The 14,525-nt window shown below is 55.2% G+C and overlaps 1 protein-coding gene across 1 annotated transcript; it reads right to left on the bottom strand.

Moving 5' to 3' along the window:
• Window positions 1-73: 73 nt before the first annotated feature.
• On the bottom strand, window positions 74-9,553 carry ZMYND19 (zinc finger MYND-type containing 19). The gene is made up of 6 exons (XM_061154067.1): window positions 9,422-9,553; window positions 8,123-8,182; window positions 7,232-7,338; window positions 6,501-6,641; window positions 570-750; window positions 74-428 (listed from the first exon to the last, which is right to left on the bottom strand). Exons 1-6 carry the CDS (start codon window positions 9,470-9,472, stop codon window positions 285-287), a joined length of 684 nt encoding a protein of 227 aa, XP_061010050.1. The 5' UTR covers window positions 9,473-9,553; the 3' UTR covers window positions 74-284.
• Between the last annotated feature and the right edge of the window lie 4,972 nt (window positions 9,554-14,525).

Here is a 14,525-nt window from a genome sequence, read left to right as displayed (position 1 = left end):
TGCCCCCCCGCCCGCCTCAGCCTGGCCGCCCAGTGAGCGTTACAGCAAACGACCCGATTTGTACTTCTGAACCCTCCCGCCACCTCCCCCCCAAAAAACTGTACATGAGTTTACAAACATATTAACATATAAATAATGAGAAGCGTCCGGCAGGCCCTCCCAGCTGTCTCTGCTCCGGGGGAGCCTCTGGCTGCCGGGCGGGGGCAGGAGCCAGTGCAGGGCGACCCCGGCCCGCCCGCCGCTGCCGCCGCCTCCGGGGAGCCGGGAGCCGCGCGGCCGCCACGTCATCGCTCGGGCTCCAGCTCGTGCGGGAAGGGGCGCCGCTTCTCGCGGCAGTGCTTCTTGTGGGCCGGCCAGTCCTTCTGCTGGCACTGAGAGCCACAGTAGCGTGCCACCTGGCAGCGTCCGCAGATGTTGAACTCCCGGAGCTGAAAGGACACAGAAGAGCCCGCTCCGGTCACATGAGGACCCGGGGGGCCCGGCCGCCTGAGCTGAGGCTGGAGGGCCCGGCTCCAGCCGGGCAGCCCTGCAGGGGAGAAGCGCAGCCCCGGGCGGCGGCCCGCACGCACCTGCTTCTCGATCATCGTGCAGGGAGGGTAGTGGCACTCGTAGTAGGTGCAGGACGTCTCCTCCTCCTCCACTACGTCCCCGTTGGCGTTGTAGTACCGCGTCACGTTCAGGACCGGGAACTGCTCCTCTATGGGGTCGGTGGGCAGCTGCTGGATGGCCAGCCAGTATAAGCTTTGCTCCCTTAACCAAAGAAACAGGGTTTCAGGCCACCTTGGCCAGAAAGGGGCAAGGCACGGAGGTAACAGTAGGTGACCCCAGGGTAGACCAGCTGCCTCCCCTTCGCAGGACACCCCCTCCCCAACAGTGACCAACAGTCTGACTGTCCTTTGGCCCACCGGTTGCATGGGCTCCCCTCCCCATAACACCCAGGATTCAGCCTGTTTCTCTTCTCACTAAAAGGCACAGGGAGGGCTGTGTATGTCTTGCCCCTCGGTCTTCCCAAGACCGTGACAGCCGGGCAAACGACGGGCATGGAGACCGCATGGTCTCGGCCCCAGGCTCAGCCAGCCTGGGCAGCACCAGGCCACCTCCCTTCCTGCTCGTAGGCCCAGAGGTGTTCAAATCTGCCCCCGGAGAGATCTGGGGATCTGGGCGACCCACCCTCCAGGTGCTGCAGTTGCTTGCCATCCTCCCGACTGCTTCTCTGCCTGGACGGGGCGGGCAGTTCGTACCTGCCCACATCTGTCCCACCACCACAGGTACAGGTGGACGGGGCAAACCTGAAGCAAGGAGCAGCCCACCCCTGGGGCTGGCCTTCAAAGGAGGCACCTGCTGCCCCGCGAGAGCTGTGGCATAGGTGGTCCGTCCCCTCCAGCCTGCCCGCTGTCTTGGGAGGCCAGGCCGAGAGGGACTTGAATAAAAACGGAAGGGGCTGGCACAGCACACGTGCGTGCTCAGTCGTGTCCGACTCTGCGACCCCACAGACTACAGCCCACCAGGCTCCTCTGTCCATGGGCTTCTCCAGGCAAGAATGCTGGAGTGGGCTGCCAGGCCCTCCTCCAGCGAATCTCCTGACCCAGGGGTCGAACCTGCGTCTCCTGCACTGGCAGGTGGCTTCTCTAGCACGGAGCCACCTCAGTGAGTCTACTATACTCCTCAGTAAAAGAGTGAAAAAAAGGGCCTAAATTTAACACCCCAAACAAAACTCTCAGAGAAAACACAGGCAGAGGCTTCACAGCATCAGATACGGCAATGATCTTGGATATGACAGCAAAGGCACAGTAACAAAAGAGGGAAAAAGAGTATTTTTGTGAAAAAAGATATGAAAATTCAAGTATTTTGTCCATCAAAAGAAACAGTAGAATAAGAAGACAATCTATAGAATGGGAGAAAACATTTGCAAACCAAGTATCTGATAAGGGATTCATACCCAGAATAAAGAACTATGCAGCTCAACTAAAAAACAAACCAGCAAGTTTTGAACAGAGATTTCTCTGAAGAAGACACACACAGGGCCAAAAAGCACATGAAACGATGCTCAACGTCACTGGCATCAGGAAGACACAACTCAAAACTGCAGTGGGACCACCTTGCACTCCTGGGATGGCTGCTATCAAACGAACAGAGCCCACCACGTGCTGGCGAGGACGTGGAGACCCTGGGACCTCTGGGCACCGTGGGAGGAGGCAGAACACGCTGACGCCATGGACAACAGCATGGAGGCTCCTCAAAGACTGAACAGAACTAGCAGAGGATCCTGCAATCCCACCTCTGGGCGCACCCTGAGGAACCGAAAGCGGAGACCAGAAGAGCTCTTTGTACAACTGGGTTCACAGCAGATGAGGGAGGAGGCAGCCCCAGTGCCCGACGATGGAGAGCGGATAAACCAAGTGTGCTGCACACACACACGTGCTTTCCGAGCTCTTCAGCAAGGCCCGAGAAGACCGAGAGGAGGGGAGGTTTAGCCCCAGCCGGCGTTTGAAGACGGGAAGGGAGGAAACTGCCCCTTTGCTCAGAGAACCTTCCGCCTGGCTGGGCCACCCCGTGCCCACTGGGGTGAGGCCGGGACAGCAAGCAGGGGTGCGGGCCTGGCAGGTGTGTGCTAGGACCCCCCAGTCACAGGGGCTGATTCCCACCACGAGCCACCGGGCAGAGGTCACAGATGAGACGGGAGGACACGTGACGCGCATGACGGGGAGCTCAGGCTGCCCTCGGGATGGCTCTGTCCCAGCATGTGCAGGACTGTGGACAGGCTGACTGCTGCGGGCAAGCCAAAGCAACCCCGACCAGCTGGGTCCTGGGATGACCAACAGTGAGGGACCTCGGGTGGGGCCCCAGAGCAGTGTAAAGCAGAACGGGGCCATCCCTCCAGCGACTGCAGTGGTCAGCGGCAGAGCCGGCCCAGGTCCACCCTGGTCTCGTGCGAGTGCTGAGCCACCAGCCTGCTGACCGCTCAGCCACCCCTATACTTGTCCTGATGACACAGCCTTCTGTTTTGGGGTGATTTTTTTTGCTGTGCCACGCAACTTGTGGACAGGAATAGGTGAATTTAATTCAGATGACCATTATATCTACTACTGTGGGCAAGAAACCCTTAGAAGAAATGGAGTAGCCCTCACAGTCAACGAAAGAGTCCAAAACGCAGTACTTGGGTACAACCTCAGAAATGACAGAATGATTACAGTTCATTTCCAAGGGAAACCACTCAATATCACAGTAATAATCAAGTCTATGCCCCAACCAGTAACACTGAAGAAGCTGAATTTGAACAGTTCTAGGAAGACCTACAAGACCTTCAGGAACTAACACCAAAAAAAAAAGATGTCCTTTTTATCATAGAGGATTGGAGTGCTAAAGTGGAAAGTCAAGAGATTGCTGGAGTAACAGGCAAGTTTGGCCTTGGAGTACAGAACGAAATAGGGCAAAGGCCAACAAAGTTTTGCCAAGAGAACGCACTGGTCACAGCAAACACCCTCCTCCAACAACATAAGAGACTACTCTACACATGGACATCACCAGATGGTCAATACTGAAATCAGACTGATTATAGTCTTTGCAGCCAAAGATGGAGAAGCTCTATCCAGTCAGCAAAAACAAGATGGGGAGCTGACTGTGGCTCAGATCATGAGCACCTTATTGCCAAATTCAGGCTTAAATTGTAGAAAGTGGGGAAAACCACGAGACCATTCAGGTATGACCTAAATCAAATCCCTTATGATAATACAGTGGAAATGAGAAATAGATTCAAGGAGTTAGAGCTGATAGACAGAGTGTCTGAAGAACTATGGACGGAGGCCTGTCACATTGTGCAGAAGGCAGTGACTAAAACCATCCCCAAGAAAGAGAAATGCAGGAAGGCAAAATGGTTGTCTGAGGAAGGCTTACAAATAGTTGAGAAAAGAAGAGAAGTGAAAGGCAAAGGAAAAAGATATACCCAACTGAATGTAGAGTTCCAAAGAAAAGCAAGGAGAGACAAGAAAGCCTTCTTAAATGAACAATGCAAAGAAACAGAGGAAAACAACACAACGGGAAAGACTAGAGAGCTAGTTAAGAAAACTGGAGGTACCAAGGGGACATTTCATGTAAGGATGGGCACAATAAAGGACAGAAATGTCAAGGGCCCAACAGAAGCATAAGAGATTAAGAAGAGGCTGCAAGAATACACAGAACTATACAAAAAAGATCTTCACGACTCAGATAATCACAATGGTGTGATCACTGGCCCAGAGCCAGACATCATGGAGTGTGAAGTTAAATAGGCCTTAGGAAGCATCACGAAGAACAGAGCTAGTGGAAGTGATAGAATCTCAGCTGAGCTATTCCAGGTCCTAAGAGATGATGCTGTTAAAGTGCTGCACTCAATATGCCAGCAAATTTAACAGTGGCCACAGGACTGGAAAAGGTCAGTTTTCATTCCAATCCCAAAGAAAGGCAGTGCCAAAGAATATTCAAACTATCATACAATTGCACTCATTTCCCATGCTAGCAAGGTAATGCTCAAAATCCTTCAAGCGAGGCAACAGTGCATGAACTGAGAATTTCCAGATGTTCAAGGTGGATTTAGAAAAGGCAGAGGAACCAGAGATCAAATTGCCAACATCTGCTGGATCATACAAAAAGCAAAGGAACTCCAGACAAATATCTACTTCTGCTTCACTGACTAAAGCTAAAGCCTTTGACTGTGTGGATCACAACAAACGGGAAAATTCTTCAAGAGATGGGAATACCGGACCACCTGACCTGCCTCCTAAGAAACCTGTATGCTGGTCAAGAAGCAACAGTTAGAACCGGACATGGAACAATGGACTGTTTCCCAATTGAGGAAGGAGTATGTCAAGGCTGTATATTGTCACCTTGCTTATTTAACTTATATGCAGAGTACGTCATGTGAAATGCCGGGCTGGATGAAGCACAAGCTGGCATCAAGATTGCCAGGAAAAATATCAACAACCTCAGATATGCAGATAACACCACTCTAATGGTAGAAAACAAAGAACTAAAGAGTCTCTTGATGAAAGTGAAAGAGGAGAGTGAAAAGGCTGGCTTAAAAGTCAACATTGAAAAAACTAAGATCATGGCATCCAGTTCCATCATTTCATGGCAAATAGAAGGGGAAAAGAGTGAAAGCAGTAACAGGTTTTATTTTCTTGGGCTCCAAAACCACTGGCAACGGTGGCTGCAGCCACAGAAGTAAAAGACGCTTACTCCCTGGAAGGAAAGCTATGACAAACCTAGAAAACATATTCAACAGCAGAGACATTACTTTGCCAACAAAGGTCTGTAGTCAAAATTACGGTTTGAAGAATTGATGCTTTTGAACTGTGGTGCAGAAGACTCTTGAGAGTCCCTTGGAAAGCAAGGAGATCAACCAGTTAATCCTAAAGGAAATCAGTCCTGAATATTCATTGGAAGGACTGACACTGAAGGTGAAACTCCAATACTTTGGCCACCTGATGCGAAGAGCCAACTCAATGGAAAAGACTCCAATGCTGGGAAAGATTGAGGGCAGGAGAAGGGGGCGACAGAGGATGAGATGGTTGGATGGCATCACCAACTCAATGCACATGAGTTTGAACAAACTCGGGGAGACAGTGGAGGACTGAGGAGCCGGGCGTGCTGCAGTCCGTGGGGTTGCAGAGTCACACAGGACTTAGCGATTGAACAAGAACGCAACCTATGGGTTCTAAGTTCCCCAACCAGGGTTCAAACCTGGGCCCCCAGCAGCGAAAGTGCCAAGTCCCAAGCACTGGATCACCAGAGAATTCCCCAACCTTCCTTTTTGTTGATGAAAGAACCGTCCTATCCCCAGCAGAGCAGATAAGTGCTTCAAAACTATCAAACTCCTCAGTGCCGCTGGTCACTGCTGAGGAGCCCGGCGGCCGCTCCAGAGAACTCCAGGTGGTTTTGTGGCTTGCCACATCTCAGCAGGGGAGCGAACAAGGGTCCTAGTTTTGCTTCAGCTAAATTGGGCTCAGTTTCTGTCACTTGCAACCACAAGTCTAGACTACCATAATCCCCAGGAGGATAAGAATCCTAACTAACTGTCAGGAGGCTCAGCCTCCTTCAAGAGCCGTGTGAGGGCACCTTAGCCAGGATCAGACTCTAACACTGGAGTCTGGACCAAGGAGAGGTGAAGGCTGCCCAGCTGACTTCTGAGCCACTGTCCTGCTTCCATGAGAGCAGGACAAGACCCGACTGTGTGCACAGGGGCGCTCCTGAGACAGGGACGCCTGCTGCATCTCAGGGCGATCTGCCCACCTACACAGGACCAGAGAGACCCCACAACCCGTCCCCCATGAGAGCCAACTCAGAAGACTGACCCAGAAAAACAATCAGGACGTTCTCCTCCCCCAGTGAAGAGGAACCCCACACCTTGAGGGGAGATGACCAGCATTCCCAAACCCACAGAAGCCTCAGAGCACAGAGCCGACCCAACCCCTCTCAGCAGTAAGCTTGGAGGGGCCACATCGCCAGGCCCCAAGAAGACCCACCTCTGCTTGCTGGAGGTCTCCTCGGCTCTGGGCCGCCAGCCCCAGGGCACCAGCTGCAGGTTGTCCAGGCGATTGTCCACAGTGACGGCGTTGAGATGCACCACCTGAAACCCAGGGGCAATGCCTCCCCTGTGCCGCTCCCTAGGAAACAGAGAGTGTTCCAGACAGGCTCCCTGACCTCCATGTGCCCTGAATAGTCCTCAGCACACCCATGTGGCCCGTCGGGGGCACGGCTGCTGAGGGGAACCCAAGTCTGCCAGTCTGTGGCCCAAAGGGGAAAGCCCAGCCCCTGGACTTAAGCGCTAGGCTACAGGGAGCCAAGGATGGAACCCCAAACCATCTCACACACAGCCTGGGGGACACCCGAGTGGCCCCAAGTACTTCGGAACCTTAGCATTCACACAGAAGAGAGAACAGCCCTTCCCTATGTCCCACCGACAAGCTCAAAAGGGCCTAGGAGGGGCCAGACCCCACCCGCCTCCAGAGGCGCCATGGTCTGAGTGCTCAGCGCAGGAAGGGCACACGGCCTGACTCTCAGGCCAGCCCGCCAGGGCCAGAGGACATAGAGCAGCCATCCTCCCAGTTAGTAGCAATGACAAAGAAGTAACTAGGAGACCTGGGGAAGGTACCATCTGTCGATGAGAGCAGAAGGATCTCTGGCTGCCCAAGTCCCTTGCACCGCAGGGCTGGTGCAAACCCAGAAGGGGAATATGCAGCTTGGAAACACCCACCACAGCAGCTCATGAAGGAGCCTTCCTGACCCCCTTCCTCGGTTTTTGTCAAAGGCGTATGCAAATATCTTAGCACCATTTCCATCTGCGTCTACTTCCATCCGGGCCTGAGAAGAAACAAGAAAAAGCTCTGTTAAAAAGCCTGCAATTCTCAACAACATTCCAAATTCCTCTTAGAGAAATGATTGAAACAAACAAGCCAGAGGGATAAATGCCAGGCCTATTCCTGGGACCCTGGTGGTCTCTGGAGGAATCCAGACACGTGGCATGGAGAAGTACCTGCCTACATGAAGGCAAAACACACTTAAGAACCACTCTTTGCAAAATACTGTGGACGTGGACACAGAGAAATACATCTCCCTACCTTAAAAAAAAAAAGTCCCTAATCCAGTAAAAAAGATAAGCCCTGGAACAAGTAAGTGTAAAAGGGTGAAGGCTGAGATAGGAGTGGGGTGGGTCAGCAGGGTGGAGGGAGGAGCAGGCAGGTGAGGACTGGAGCCCAAACAGCTTCGCCAGGTAGGAACAAAGGCACTTGGCCCTGCTGGAGGCCGAGGCTGAAGAGAAGGTGGGGCGGCCCTGGACAGTCTCCCTGGTCACAGCAGCTTATCCGACTGAACTCAATCACAGACATGGCACAATTTGACTCTTTTTTGGGAAGAGCCTGCAAGCAACAAGGAAGTGAGTAAGGCAGCAAGCATCACAGTGGTGGTGGAGGTGCTCCACACTGACAGCCAGGCTCCCTGGAGACCAGGGTTCTGGACAGGGCTTCACCAGCCTGCTTGAGCAGCTCACGCACAAGGGCTTGCCTCACATCACAGGGATGAAAACCCACCCCTCATGACCCTTCTGGGCACGACCGTGGGCAGGCCAGCAAAGGAACAGAATCCTTACCTCAAACGAGTAGCCCTCCACCAGCGGGATGTCTTGCTCGTCTATCAGTGTATACTTGGTCTGGAAATTAACATTTCAAGACATTACATTTGGAATCAGCACAAGGCACTAATGATAAGTAGGAGCAGCCCTTTGGGCTCAGAGAGGTAACTCCACCCTGAAGGTAGGCAGATGTGCCAAAGGCTGCTCCTTCCCCACTCAGCACGGCGCACAGATGTGGCACCAGGCTCCACCTGCCATCTGCTCACGACTAGCCAAGAGAAGTGCCACAGAACTGCTCAACCACTAAGCTGTGTGTTTCAATGTGTTGATAAACCCAGTCCAAGACCACGATGTCACAGAAAGAGGCAGGGCCCTGAGATTGAAGCAGAATATCCAGAAGGTTTCAACTATCAGGCAGTCCGCACACAGGTGCTCACGGAATTGTCCTTCCTATCTCTTCGTCTAAAACGTTCCAAGTAAAAGTTTTAAAGGATGGCATTACTGCAGATGACCACTGAGTTGCAGAGATCTCAGCGCTAATAAGGAGCCCACCCTTTCGTAGTTAGAAAGTCACTGCCCCTTGCGGGAGGGCAGGAAACGGTCCCCGAAATGGGCCAGTCTCACTTTCGCTTGGAGAGCTTTTTACTAGTATCTGAAGCGGCTTTACCTTCATCTGACTGCCTCTGCTCCTCTCTCCCACCAGAAGCTTCGGCCGCTGGTGATGGGAACAGGGTTCCCATCCAGGGTAAGGTCCGTGGCTGGTTCAGCTGCACGGCCGGCCGGCTCCTGGAAACAGCCAAGCCTCAATGCCCACAGGTGCCAGGAAGCCCCAGCCTCGAACACGCGGAGGGCGGGGCCCGGTAAGGGAGAGAAGCAGAGGGAGGCCCCACTCGGCCAAGGCCAACTGAGGCTCAGCCCGACGGGGCCGCCGCGAGCAGCCCGAGCCCTGCTCGAAGCTCACTACGGACCCGCAGGGGCCGGCGGAGAGCGAGCGCGCTGCCCCGGAAGGGCCTGCGCTCCTCGCGGCCGCAGGCACAGCCGCAGCCCCCGACCCACGGCGCACGGTCGGAGCCGGCACTGGACCAAGGCTGCCCCAGGAACCAGGCCACCGGCGAACCTTCGGGCCTGTGCCCGTGCGCCCCGCCGCCCTGGCCGGGCCCTGCGCCCTCAGCCTCGCACCCCCGACTCCGACTCCCAGACCGAGCCCGCGACCCCCAGCGCTGCTCAGCCCCTAGCCTCACACCAGCCCCGGCCCTCGGCCCCGGCCTGGCGCACCACGCCTCCCGCCCAGCCCCGGCCCCAAGCCGCGCCGCGCACCTTTCCGGCCACCCGGCCGAGCCGCACGATGCCCAATTTGAAGTCGGTCATGGCCGGGCCTGCGCTCGGCCGGCGGCGCCGCTCCCTCGGGAGGTGCCGGGGCGGGGCCACGGCGCGCCGGGCGGGCGAGTGGGGGCCGGGAACGGGGCCAGGCGGGCGGGCGGGCGGGACGAGGCTGGGCCGGGGTCGGGCAGCCGCCGCCGGGCGCCCGCCGGACCTGCCACGCGCCGCCGCCGCCGCCGCCGCCACCGCCGCCGCGCGCACCTCAGCGAGCGGGGCCGGGGGCGGGGCGCGCGGCGGACACACCCCCGCCCGCCGCCACCCGGCCAATCGCGCGGCGCGCAGGGCGCCGGCCGGCGCGCGCCGCCACGCCGCAGCCAGTGGCGGGAGAGCGAGTGCGCAGGCGCGCTGGGGCGCCGCGAGCGCGCGGGGGAGGGGCGCGGCCGGGGGCGGAGCCTGCGTAGCCGCCCCGCGCTACGTCAATTTCGCGGGAAGCTTTGTGCCGGAGGCTGCGCCACCCGCTAGCAGCGCAGACCCCCGAGCTCGGCCTCGGCCCGCGCAGCGGGCGATTTGACTGGGCACCCTGGGCCGAACGGGCCCTGCAGGTCGGGGTCCGTGCGGGGCTGGCTGCGGCTCCCTGTGAATAGTCCGTGGACAGAGAGCAGGAGGCCGGGGTGGATTCGCGGATCCGGAGTCCCGGGGCCCCCATGACTGCGTGGCTGGATCCAGTGCCCTAGGGACGTGGGAACCCAGCGAGCGCTGCTGGCTGACCGGGCACCGGGCCGCCCTTCTCCCTGGCCGCCTCCGCGCATGGGCCGGGATCAGGATCCCATAGCCCATGCTTGTGCTACACGATCCTTCCCTGGGCTTAGAGAAGGGGCGCAGAAAAGCCTGCTCCAAATCCTTCCCGAACAGGAACTCCCAGACCTGGCGATTCGGGGGGGCGGGGGGGGCGGTATACCTGTCTCCTGGCAACCACTCCATCTGGCTCTCACCCCCAACCCCCATGAAACCGCTCTACACCAGTGCGCCAAGCAAACTGGAAACCCCTGCTCCTGTTCTAGCGAGGGAGACAGAAAAGGCCCATGACCAGCGAGTTACACGCCTTGTTAGAAAGTGATCAACGCTGTGGGGAAACAAGTAGATCAGCATTAGGGAGTTGGAGGTCCGGGGAAAGTGGGGGCAGGGTAGATCTCACTGCCGAGTAACTTGAGCAAACTGGGAGGGAGCGAGGGAGTGAGCCATGTGGGCTCCAGGGGAAGAGCATCCCCGGCAGAGGGAAGAGCCCAGTACGGAGGCCCTAATCTGGCATTTTTGAAAAGTGGAGGTGGTCTCTGTGAGCTGATGAGTGCATCAGAGCAACAGGGTACATGGCCAGAGAGGTGGAGGTTGGGAAGGATGTAGGGTCTGGTGAGGACTGTGACTTTTACACTCAGAAAAGTGAGCCATTGGAGGATTGGAAAGGAGGAATAGCTTTTTAGTGCATCATGGCAGCTGATGCAGACAGTGAGGGAAGGGTGGAAGCAGGCAGGATGTTTAGGAAGCTAATGCAAACTTACCCAACTAAGAGATGATGGTGTTGGGGACACCTCTGATGGCAGTGTTTTGTAGCAGTCGGGATAGCCCTGGTTATGCTGCAGTAACAAACAATCCTAAATTCTCAGCGGCTTAGCGAGATAAAAATATATTTCTTCCTCATGCTACAGGTTAAGGTTATAAGGCAATTGAATACATGAGTATAGATTGGTGTTCACTAGCGTATTTGTTGTACTTAAAGCCATACAACTGGATGAGTTCACCGTGGGAGGAAATGCAAGTAGAGAAAAAGAGAGAAAAAAGATTGAGCCCTGGGTATTCTCATCCTAAGGGGGAAGGGAGGCTGGGAGGAAGAGCTGGTACAGAGGATGAGGATGCCAGGTAGGAGGGAAGCCAGGGGAGGACAGTGGGCCAAGTGATGACAGTGCTAGGCTGAGAAGGAGAGATCGGCCTTGCCCAGTGCTGCCGAGAGATCCCAGGTGGCGGGCACAGAGCACACCAAAGGGTGCTGGCCACCTTAACAAGTACGTGACCGAGGAGTAAGCCCGACCGAGGGGGCCGAGGGGGAGCGGAAGGGAAGGCCTCGGGCGACTACTTTTCTAGGGTATTCTGGCTGAAAGGGAGCAGAGAAATGACCAGAGTGAGAAAGAAAAGGCAAGTCCGGAGAAACTGTGGGTTTTATGGTGGGAAAGGAAACAGCATGTTTTCCGCCAGTGGGAATGAGCCGGTGGAGGAGAAAGAGGTGAGCCATTGCTGAGAGGAGCGTGTGAGGGCTGGCCTGGAACTGCTCAGGTGGTTCAGCTCAGCCACAGCTCCAAGGGGCGTCTGAGGTGAGGGCGTACGGATGTAGGAAGCTGGGGGGTTCTCCTCTGATGAGAAGGAGGCCATCAGTTGAAGGTAAGAAGGGAGCTGGTCCCAGGAGAGAGGACAAGGATGGAGCTAGGAGAAGACGACAGGGGGCTCAGCAATGTCAGCTGCCCAGTCAGTATAACTGCGTTTCTCCAGCCTATTTAGGCTGCTCCTGAGAGAGCAAGGCGAAAGAAGGCTGAGGTGATCCCAGGCGAGTGTGGAGAGGTGAGGGGGACAGAGGGAGACGTCTAAGAGAGTCTGGTCCCGGTGCTTGCCCGGGGCACTCAGGGGGCTTCAGAGGATCGCTGATCGAGGGGATGAGCAAAGATGGAAAGGGATTCAGAGCCGCGCGGACTCGAGAGGGGCTACAGGTGCTGGGGACGCTCGGGTCTCTGTGACCTGCTGTTGTCTGACAACCCCCCACCCCCGACCACACTTCATGGCTTCCAACCACATCAGCTTGTTATTTTACACAATTGTGTGACTAACAGGGGATCTTCTGTCCCACCCAGTGTCAGCGGGCCCCTCCTTCATTTGGAGTCATCTGAGAATTCGCCTGGAGCACATTTTTCTTCCATGTGACCTGCCCTGGGTGGGGTGTCCTGTTATTTAGCCAAGAGAGCTGGACCGCTCACCCCGTGGAGGCTCTACTCTATGTGACAGGCCCTATTGGACCTCTGCTTGAATCTCTCTTGCTAGTATCCCGCTGGCCACAGCAAGCCCTGCGGGCAAGCCTGGAATCCGTGTGGGAGGGGTGCGCACAGCAGCGCAGAGTTCTGGAAACCACAGCCTATGGCGGGGCGGGCACCAGTGGAACAACCTGCCCGCCACCCATCCACACTCTGGCCCCTAATGATTCAAGTTCCTCCTGCATGAAGACCCCAGAACCACACCTCACTTCTGCTCTTGGCTTATGACATGCAGCAAAGCCAGAAGCAAGTTATCTGCCCCTGCAAGACCCACATTCCATGGGGAAGCACAGGAAAAGTAAATAGACACCCGGTTCAAAAAGGAAAAGAGGGACGTACCCCCCGTAGCCATGGGCACTCGGCAGGGTTGAAATGCAGCAGACCAGCAGACGCTGTCACAATGCTGCTTTAAGAGCTCGTGTGTTCTGGCGAGTGATCCCCTCCCCCTCCCTCTTCCGGGGTGGGCTTCTCCCTCTGCCTCTTGGCCCTGCCCCTCAGTCATCCTCGCTTCTCCACGGGGAAGTGTTTGCAGCTTAAGTAGCTTCCTCAGCCTGCTTCATTCCTGGAGAAAGTTGAGGGCCAAGAAGCCTCTTTTATTTTGAACATCATCCATTTTAATTTAAGCAGATACAACCGTTAAAAAAAAAATGCAGATTTTCTAGGTATCAAATTATAACACATTTTGTTAGACAAAAGCCACCCGGCAAATATCTTTGAGAGGCTCCTCTCTGCTGTGAACGTCAAGGTCGAGCCGTGTGCTCAATACCTCCAGACGCTTGGAAGCCCTTTCATGTGGCTCAGAGCATCTGTGAGGGTCCCCTTCCCGGGATCTTTCCACAATTTTAACAAAGGGTCATATACCACGCCCTTGATTTCTTCTAACCCTGAAGTTGTGTTTTGCTGGCCGTGCCCTGGATTTAATCTTCTGCAGCATGCCATGTCTTACCTTGAGGACCTTTGCTGCCTGGACAGACTGGGATTGAGAAATAATTTTATTTTCCAATTGTAAGACCTGACTTGAAATATTTCCTCCAGCTTCTGGTGGGACATGGAACATTACTTGTTTACTTCGTTTGTCTTTGCTTTGTTTTACTTTAGCATAAATGACTGAAAGAAACCGTCGGCCCCTGTCCTCCCTGCTACCACAGCCGGTGGTCTTCCACTTCCCCACGGATCCCGACCCAGCCCTGCCCTTCTCTGTCCTTCACTGGTGATGCATGTCCTCACCGCCTGCCAGGTTTGCCTGCTGCCTGGCTCCAAAGAGTCACATTTCAGAATTTTGTGATTGGCAGCATCTCACTTCTTAGTGTCAGTGTCTGGTCCGATTTGTGCTGCTGCATAATAAACAACCCCAAAACTCAGTGGCTTAAAACAGCTATTGATTTTCTAATGATTCCATGGTGAGATTGGGTTCTGCTGGTTGACTCTCCTGCTGATGGCTGGTGTGCCAGTTTGTCTCAAACTGTCACCATCAATTTGTTGCAGAAGGGGGACCCCTTCCAGGGCCCGAAACTGGGCTCTTGTCTAACACTCGGAAATGAATTGTCCGAGGAGACACATGCTGACAAAGCAAGAGATTTTATTGGGAAAGGGCACCCGGGTGGAGAGCAGTAGGTAAGGGAACCCAGGAGAACTGCTCTGCCGCGTGGCTCTCAGTCTTGGGTTTTATGGTGATGGGATTCGTTTCCGGGTAGTCTTTGGCCAATCATTCTAATTCAGAGTCTTTCCTGGGGGCCCACGCATCGCTCAGCCAAGATGGATGCTAGCAAGAGGGATTCTGAGACGTGGATAGACACGCGGTGTTTCCTTTTGACCTTTCCCGAACTCTTCCGGTTGGTGGTGGCTTATTAGTTCCATATTCCTTATCAGGATCTCCTGTCATAAAACAACTCATGCAAATGGTTACTATGGTGCCTGGCCAGGGTGGTCGGTTTCAATCAGTGTGCTTCCCCTAACAAATTCAGTTCTTTCTCTCCAATACCAATCCTATGATTGTTTCTTTTCTTTTTTTTTTTTTGGGGGGGGGGTGG

The sequence above is a fragment of the Dama dama genome, chromosome 11 (assembly GCF_033118175.1).
Source record: "Dama dama isolate Ldn47 chromosome 11, ASM3311817v1, whole genome shotgun sequence".
Classification (NCBI taxonomy): domain Eukaryota; kingdom Metazoa; phylum Chordata; class Mammalia; order Artiodactyla; family Cervidae; genus Dama; species Dama dama.
Note: the sequence above shows the minus strand (reverse complement) of the source record. Positions and strands in the feature narration are given on the sequence as shown.

What these genes read in the sequence shown, in the direction of transcription:
- ZMYND19 (XM_061154067.1), bottom strand. Translation starts at nt 9,472, where the DNA reads ATGACCGACTTCAAATTGGGCATCGTGCGGCTCGGCCGGGTGGCCGGA. An exon ending in GAGACCTCCAGCAAGCAGAG is followed by an intron (nt 751 to 6,500) that starts GTGGGTCTTCTT and finishes TCTTTGGTTAAG; the next exon opens with GGAGCAAAGCTTATACTGGC. An exon ending in GCACGATGATCGAGAAGCAG is followed by an intron (nt 429 to 569) that starts GTGCGTGCGGGC and finishes GTGTCCTTTCAG; the next exon opens with CTCCGGGAGTTCAACATCTG.